The sequence below is a fragment of the Montipora foliosa genome, chromosome 6 (genome assembly GCF_036669935.1).
Source record: "Montipora foliosa isolate CH-2021 chromosome 6, ASM3666993v2, whole genome shotgun sequence".
Taxonomy (NCBI): domain Eukaryota; kingdom Metazoa; phylum Cnidaria; class Anthozoa; order Scleractinia; family Acroporidae; genus Montipora; species Montipora foliosa.
Window position 1 is genome coordinate 50,323,885 of NC_090874.1, and position 9,191 is coordinate 50,333,075.

A 9,191-nucleotide genomic window follows, 5' to 3' on the forward strand; every position below is an offset into this window, starting at 1 on the left:
AGCTGGTTTGCCCGCCTGAAAAACTCCGTGAACACTTCACCAACCACTTCGGCTCTCGTGAAGTCAAAACTCCCCCCGAAATCTCCGACCCTGAAAGCCACCCGTATGTCCTCCCAGAACGCGAAATCGCCGTTGATGAGTCCCCTCCAACAGTTGAAGAAGTTAAAAGTGCGTTCTCAAAGCTCAAAAACGGTAAAGCTATCAGCACCGACGGTCTTGCCGCTGAGCTTTTGAAATACAACGACTGCCCTGCCCTAGCAGAACTGGTCACTGAACTGCTGACCAACGTCTGGAATGGTGGTGAGGTCCCCGACAGTTGGAAACACTCCCGCGTGCGGTGCCTTTTCAAGAACAAAGGTCTTGCTTCTGACCCTTCGAAATACAGAGGTCTGAGTATCAACTTGCTGCTGAATAAGGTGCTTATGATTATCGTGTTGGACAGAATGAAAGAGTCCTACGAATCTAATATCATGCCCGAACAGTACGGTTTCAGGTCCGGTGTAGGCACTGTTGATGGTATCTTCGTCGCAAAAAGACTGATAAAGACGACGTTAGGCTACTTCAACGCCTGTTTCATCGATTTACGAGCTGCTTTTGATCACATCTCTCGCCCGTTACTGTACAAAATCCTTCGTCTCCGCACTGGTGCCAATAAGCTAATCGATATTCTTGAGAAAAACTACGAAAATACGATGGGGTACATCTCTGATACCAAAAAAACTGATGCTTTCGAGATCAAAGTCTGGGTACGCCAAGGTGCACAAGAGTCCCCCTGCATCTTCAACATCTTTATGGACACGGTCCTCCGCGTAGCACTCCACGAGATTGAAAAGATCACCGATGACTGTGGAATTGAAATCGAGTATCGAATAAACATGCGCAGCACCGACCGCAACCAGCGCGCCATAGCTCCTCCATCTGGTAAGCGAAAAGTTAAGCTAATTTTGTACGCTGATGATATAGTCTTATTTCGTCGCTCAGCGTCGTCCCTTCAGCTCAGCGTCGACGCGATGAACTCCGTTTTCACCCGCTTCGGCCTGAAAATCGCTGAAGATAAGACCCAGACGATGATTTTCAACGCTGGGGAAGAAGAACTCGCTCAAGAGTCAATCATCACGCTAAATGGCTTCGCGGTCGAGAACGTGCGCAAATTCGGCTACCTAGGCTACTGGCTGAACAACACCGCGAAAAATCCACCCCTCGCTGAGCAAATTTCCTCTGCATGGTCAAAATGGACTGAGATAAAACACATCCTCTGCGATCGTGAAATCAACCTCTGGATATGAGTAAAAATTTTAGAATCAACCGTCCGCGCACGCCTCCTCTACGCTGCGCAAACTGACCTCCTAAGTTCTGCTGAGCACGCTAAGTTAGAATCAATTTGGCACCAATATCTTCGAAAAATGGTCAAAGGCGGTTTCCAGCGCAAAAAAGCACCACCCCGAGAAACTAAAAAACAGAAAGCTGAGCGGTTGAAACGCGAAGCTGAAAATCCTGAGCTGAAAGAGCAATGGGACTGGGGATACAAAATCACGAATGAGAAGCTGAGAAAAATCTGCGGAGCTACTCCCATCGGTGACTTCGCCGATAAATTTCATCTCAAATACGTTGCTCACGTGACCCGCATGCCGAACAACGCTTTGCAGAAACAGCTGGTCTACTGTGAACCAGCCCGTACAATCCGACGAGGAGGCAAAAATGTGAATTTCTGGGCTAAATTATCAGAGACTACTGGCATCGAAGCCGAACAACTACAAAAGACTATGTACGACAGGAACGATTTCAACAAGTGGATCGCAGATCGCTACGAGACGCATTCACGGCCAGCCAAATTCGTAAAGACGAGTAAGTGCTGAACAAATCGATCGATCGATACGGTTTTTTTGCTTGGAAAATGTCGCTACAAGCTTGTTTACACGATCTGTGATGGTGCAATCTCGTTCCCAGGCTCCTCGTTCCTTTGATGGGTAAACCAGGCTTGGCGTGATATTCCCGAGGAGATGGTGAGGCGGTCGTTTAAGACTTGTGGCACCTCTATAACGCACTCGACGGCACAGAAGACGATGCAGTCTTCGACAAGAATATTCCAGAACAAAACAAAAAGTGAAGACGAGGAAATGGACGACGAATTCGAGACAGACAGCGGGGAAGAAGATGAGCAATAAGATCGATCCCGATCACACAACAACACGAACGGCTCCTTTTAGCATTACGAGCCACCAAGTAATAAAAGTCCATATTACACCAACAACATCGAAACAACAACTTCTCTTCATTTTACAACTAATTTAGTTCGGCTTGTGAGTGAATACACGTTCATTTGTTACTGTTATAATTTGCTGAGAAAATTCTTTTTATCAAGAATACTCAGCTATAAGCCGAGACCCCTTCTACTGCTTCAAATTTGCCCAAATTGAGTGAGGATTTGTGTAAAAATCGCTCGGCTTATAGCTGAATAAGTACGGTACATTTCCATCACTACCTGCATACATCTGGAGCAATGCTGTGTATTTCTGGTACTGTGGAGTCTGCATCCATACTGACTCTTTATTTTGAGTAAACTGAGTATGTACTCATAAATTGAGCAAGAAGTACTCTACATTTTGAGTAAAACAGAAATGTACTTACACAATTAGTTTTAATAGCACTCAAGGTATTTAGTAAAATACATGAATAAAAGTACTCTACATATCGAGTGAAACAAAATGAAATTTTCAGCTGAATAATAGTTCATCTGATCAAAAATCACCATACTTACACCATAATTATAAATGTAATCTTTATACGTTCAAAATACTTTTAGTGATTTTACTCTTTAGTTAATTCGTGGCAATTCTCCTTCTTACTCTGTTAATCATTTAATATTTTGTCTACTTTGGTATAATGGTCACCTTCTATTACACCTCCTTTGATGGGTTAAATTAATCACTCTTAATTTTTGTTATAAAATGTTCTCAAAAATGCTAAATAATAAGGAATTCACATTTTTTTATCCATTCTATTCATTTTAACTCAGCTTGCAAGGCCAATCCAAAAGCTCACTTTGTATGAATTAAGTAAAATATTGAATATTTTATTTAATCAAAAGATTTCTTGGTTTTCCAACAAGATAGAGGAGGTCTATGTTTAAGTTTTAACTAATTTTTGTTTCATTGTTTTTAATTATTTCTAGTGTTTCCAGCCCAAAACACTGGATGACCACTTATCTCTTTCATTATCAGAGCTGTCATTACCATATTTGTGTACATGTAAACCTAGATTACTGTTGCAGTAAATTACACTAAATCTGGATTATTAGAAAACAGGTGACCTTGAAGAATTGAAAATTAGAAATATGTCATGGCAATGTATCTACAGCAACTGACAGCTACGTTAGTGGATATAAAATTCCAGGAGTATTCAAGGAGTATTACAGTGCCAGAAACTGAGCTTTCAAAGAGTGTTTAGCACAGGCTGAGATGCTCTTATCACAAAATCACAAATGTGCACTCAATCTTTTCAACTCTTAGACCAGAAGCACATGAGCTTGAAGCGTGTAACTTGCAACTCTTTTCCTTGAAACAAAGCTGGGGATTCTAGGACACCAATTTTATGCCAAAATATGAACAAAAATGAGATTGAAGCTGCATGGTGTATCTTACATCCAAGTAAGGAAATTTTTAAACTCGAAAAACCCCAGGTCTCAACCAGAGTTAAATGCTTTAAGGTCATGAGCTTTTGCTTTAGATTTAGGATGATATAATCTTATTTTGGCTGTTCCGATAGAAAACGAAGAATCCAAACCGAAGAATAACTCGCAATCGTGTAATAGCAATTTTATTCGATCTGAAATCAAATTAATAGTTACAAAGATTCAACTTCCTAAATGCAATCACATAATTGATAGATGGAACTAGAAAAGCGAAATAAATGCCCGTGAGAGCCAAGACTACACGTAAGCGAACCCACATGGTTCTTAAAACAAGCCTAAATACAGAAGCTTTAAACTCCATTCGGTAACCGAGAAATCTAATCCTAAATTAAACAGTTCAATCCTAATTTTCGGCTCACTTACTTCTATGGCGAGTTTTCTTAAATGTCCTTGAATGCAGCATACATAAATCCGGGCAACAGGTAAGCAGTAAAAACTCTGATCATTTTTGTACGACTGTCAGCAAGAAAAACTATTGAAAAACTAAGCTACTCAATTAACTCAATTAACAAAGCGTGCGCTGTTGCGGTTTCCTGTTTGTGGCAACTAAACATAAATTCCTCAAATAGTTCATTGTCTGCTTTAACACTCTCCGCCCCGACGAGGGCAGTGTCTTCATCCTTAAAACCTCAGTCTTCATATCCCTCTGCTGGGTAAATCACTGCTATCTTTGTGATTGGTCTTTGAAACTGGGTGGTGGGCGTTCTCAGTTTCACATTTCGCACTCGGCCATCCCTTCCTGGGTATACGTTGGTTACTCTGGCTATGGTCCATTTTCCCCGAACAGCATTGGAATCTTGCACAATCAACACGTCATCTACTCTGACATTGCGTCTCTCCACTTTCCACTTCTTGCTTGGGACCAGCAACGGAAACACTTCTCGGGTCCATCGTCTCCAAAAGCTATCAACTATTCTCTTCACAAATTCTGCTTTGTGGCGTGGATTGCTGGTTTCTCCTAATGGTCCTTGTGGTACTGTTGACGAAGATAGACCGAGGAGCATGTCGTTAGGGCACAAGCAGGACCCATCATTGAGAATTCGGCCAATAGGGCGTTGGTTAATCAAGTTAGCCACTTCCAGTAAACATGTGTAAAACTCAAAGGGTGTCAGCACTTGCTCTTCTATTGCTCTTTTTAGGGCAATCTTGGTGCTCTTCACTAGAGACTCTGCGCAGCCGTTCTGATTGGTTGCTGCCGGTTTAGCAAACTGCCATTTAATTCCCTTTTCAGCATTAAACTCCTTTAGCTGCTCCACATCCCTTCCTGTGATCATCTCTTGTAGTTCGCGTTCCGCACCAACTGACTGCGAACCATTGTCGCTCAGCATCATCGCCGGTTGGCCCCTGCAAAAAATCTAGGCAACATCTGCATAAATTCCATTTTAGAGTAGTCTACAGCCAACTCCAGGTGTACTGAAAATGACCCCATAATACTTTGCATTCTTGTTTCTGCTGATCTTCACTTTATAAGGGCCAAACTAGTCACATGCCATAAAGTGGAACCGGGGGGGTGATTCTAGGCGACATCTTGGCAGATCAGCCATAAATTGAGTTTCCACCCTTGCTCCATTTCTCGGCAGGGTGCACATCGGAACTTAACGGCCTTGGCTAAATCATGGGCTCTGAGGATCCAGAACTTCTTCCTGACCTTCGCCACTGTTGTCGCTACTCCTGAATGTCCGGTCTGATGAAAGTGTCGGGTTATCAGCAGCGATATCCAGTGAGTATGTGACCAAGGAGGCTTTTCTGGCTCTCTTTCACCCAGTAGATCTCTGCATCCTGTAGTTCTTGGGGCGTGAGCAGTCCGTCGTTTGCTTCTTTGCAACTTTCGGCTGTCTTCTTCTTTTCCCATTGTCTACGTAGATTCCAGATGAATCTCAGGACGTAGGCGCTGACTCTGACGAGTCTTCTCCAGTTTTAAAACTTTTTGCAATCAATCAGCTCTGGCTGCTGAGCTAGCTTCATGACGACTTGAGGCTTGTGTCGTTCTTTCTCAACTCCAGACTGGTCAGCAGTAAATTCTTCATTTGGCCAGTCATCCTCGGGCAAGCCAAGAAACTCTGGTCCGTGTTTCCATCAGTTAAACACTCAACCGGTATACCTCGAGATACGTCATCAGCTACGTTAAACTCTCCAGGCACGTGTCTCCACTGAGAGGGATCTGAATTGCTTTGGATTTCTGCAACATGGGTGGATACAAATGGCTTGAATTCTCTGGCCTGACTGCGGATCCACGACAACACTATATTGCTGTCTGTGAAAAACACAGCTTTCATGAATTGTAGTCGTGTTTCCTCAATGATGGACTGATATAGCCTGGTTGCCAGTACTGCTCCTTGTAGCTCTAGACGAGGTACAGTCAGCGGTTTCAGAGGTGCCACTTTTGATTTTTCTGCAATAAATCTTATGTTGAAAGAACTGCTTTCTGTCTGCCTTCTGATGTATGCACAAGCTCCGAAGGCTTCATTAGATGCGTCCGAGAAAATACATAATGTCAGAGCTTCAATTACTTGCGGTGGCGTCAGTGGCCCTCAAAGGTTACGTTGTTGAGGTTTTTCATTTCTTGGAAGATTTGGGCCATAGCCGATGCAGATTTGTCTCTGAATGTCAGGACGGTCTTAGCATAGACATTAGGCTTGCGCTCTGTTTCCATGTTTTTCCACAAGTACCTATGAACTTGCTGATCTCGTTCAGGGATAAGGACCCTATGATACATCTTGGATATGTCTCCAGTCACTGCAATCTCATTTTCTCTAAATCTCAAAATAACTCCAAACAGACTGTTCAACAGATCAGGACCTTTTATCCAATAATCATTCAATAATAATAATAATATAATAATTATGGCATTTATATAGCGCCATATACACTAGCTGCTCTATGGCGCTTCACAATTCTACAGTTAAAAAATATTTTATACAAAATTATAAATAATATTTCTTAAAAAGACGTCTTTAATTTACATTTAAAAAGAGTGATCGATCCGCCTTTCTTATGTCAAGGTGTAGGGCGTTCCAGAGCTTTGGTGCTGCAACTGAAAATGCCCTGTCACCATAGGTCCTTTGATTGGACCTAGGAATCATCAGAAGACCCTGATCAACAGACCTCAGATTGCGACTAGGTTTATAATTCTTCAAAATACTGTTAATGTAGGCAGGAGCTAAATTGTTGAGTGATTTATAAACTAATAATAAAATTTTAAAAATGATACGACTTTCCACTGGCAGCCAGTGCAGTTCCCTGAGGATTGGTGTGGCACGTGCATACCTCAGCTTGCACGAAACAAGGCAGGCAGCACAATTTTGCACTGCTTGTAGCCGCTGAATCAGATATTTTGGAAGGCCGTACAAAAGTGCGTTGCCGTTGTCCAATCTCCAGGTGATGAAAGCATGCACAAGAGCTGCTGTGGAATCTTCGGACAGATATTTTTGGATTTAGCAATTCGTCTAATGTGGTAATAACAAGACCTAGAAATAGAGTTAACATGTTCCTCTAGAGATAGACTATCATCAACTATAAAACCCAAATTCCTAGCTGAAACCGACGACTTTACAACCTGTTCGCTAATGGAGAATCAAGCGAAGGACAAGGGCGGTACTTAGAACTAATTACTAAAGGCTCAGACTTGTCGCTATCTAGTTTTAACTTGTTGAGCTTCATCCATTCATCGACATCGGATGCACAAGCCTCCATTGAATGCATGGCTGATGCTTGCCCCTCGCCACGGAGGGAATCAAAGGATAAGTATAATTGGGTGTCGTCCGCATAAAAATGGAAACCCATGGTATACTTCCTTACGATATCCCCAAGTGGCGAGGTGTATAGCAGATAAAGGATAGGGCCTAAAACGGAGCCCTGTGGCATCCCACGCGTCAGTGGCTGGTGTGAAGACTTTCCCCCTCTTATTTCCACAAACTGGAATCTATTGCTGAGATATGATTTAAACCAGGAGAGAGCCAGACCACATATACCGAAACAATGACTCAGCCGGCCGAGCAATATTCCATGATCTACAGTGTCGAAAGCAGCTGATAAATCTAGGAGAAGCACTATAACAGACTGATGGTTATCTAAAGCAACAAGAATGTCATTGTTAACTCTAACTAATGCAGTCTCAGTACTATGAAGCTGCTTATAAGCAAACTGAAAAATTTCATCTAAATCATTTTCCATTACATAATCAACAAGCTGGGAAGCAACTACTTTTTCAGTTAGTTTGGAAATAAACATTAGATTGGAAATAGGCCTGAAATTAGCTTAAATTTCAAAATCAAGACGTGGCTTCTTAAGAAGAGGGTTCAAAAGAGCCAATTTAAAACAGTCTGGTACCAAAGCAGATTCAATAGACAAATTCACAATTTTCGTCATAGCTGGAAGCAAAACTGACAAGCATTCTTTCAGGACATGGGCTGGAACTGGATCTAGAGCACATGACTTTATCTTAGAAAAACAAACAAGACTGGGTAGCTGCTCCTCGGTGACCACTGTAAATCTTGATAGTGCACAACTCGCAGGAGGCGACCGATCCATAAAAACAGATGTAGATTCACGGACATCAGTAAGAGAGTCTAAGGAAGATCGAAGGCTAACTATTTTCTCACAGAAAAAGTTAACAAACGGGTCTCATCAGATGAAATTATTGTAGGAATTTTCCTCTGTCCAGCTCGACATCCACGATGGCGAAGAATACCAGAGCTCTTTAGTTCAGATAGTATAGAAGCAGTAAGCGAAGTATCAGAAACGCGGCGAAGTTTAAACAGTTCGCTCCTTGTTTAAATAGTGATGGTTGAACGAACATGCAAATTACTCGCCGAAGCAGCGTCTTGAAGCAATAAGTTTGAAACCGAAGAAACAGGTCCAGGGTTTCGAGACACGTCCACAAAGATAGTAATATCCACAGGAGGATCATGCCCAGCAACAACGAGAGACGTCTGTCCGTGCTTGCTCCATTTTGAGACACTGTAAGACGTCGTCTTGAATCCGCTTTTGGCCAAATTGATTTTAAACTTTCCGCCATTGTTGTAATTGTTGGAAAACATTTTGTTCATGTGAAAACAGCCACGGCTTATCCTTGTGATTTTCATCTTTAGTGTTATTGAAGTGTTTGAGCCTGATCTGAATCGCATCTGTTATAATGTGGAGTTCATCATAACTCTGGGTCTGTTGTATTTGGGTTTTGTTGTGTTGATTTCAATACAAGTTTCGCCAGGCTTCAGAACTTAGTACATGCATTTGCATGTTACATGTTTACCAGTTTTCGTAAAGGGGTTCATTATACTGGGGTTCCACAATATTTTCAAAGCTTATATTCCTACCACCCTTTAACAATCGCAATCATTTCAGAATAAGTTTTAAACTATTACAAAAGTTTACAGGAAGGAATTCCACAAAAAAATGTTTGTGGCTGCATACCCCAGCCTTTGCTTGTAAAAGAAGTGGCAACATTGCCATGGCAACCTCAGCCTTTTCATCTGGAAAAACAATCAATACTTCTGGTAAG

The 9,191-nt window shown here is 42.0% G+C and overlaps 1 protein-coding gene across 1 annotated transcript; it reads right to left on the reverse strand.

Moving 5' to 3' along the window:
* Positions 1-4,320: 4,320 nt before the first annotated feature.
* Positions 4,321-5,022, reverse strand: LOC138005705 (uncharacterized). The gene has a single exon (XM_068851891.1). It carries the CDS (start codon positions 5,020-5,022, stop codon positions 4,321-4,323), a length of 702 nt encoding a protein of 233 aa, XP_068707992.1.
* Positions 5,023-9,191: the final 4,169 nt, after the last annotated feature.

Coding starts and splice junctions, on each gene's coding strand:
- LOC138005705 (XM_068851891.1), bottom strand. CDS start 5,022: ATGATGCTGAGCGACAATGGTTCGCAGTCAGTTGGTGCGGAACGCGAA.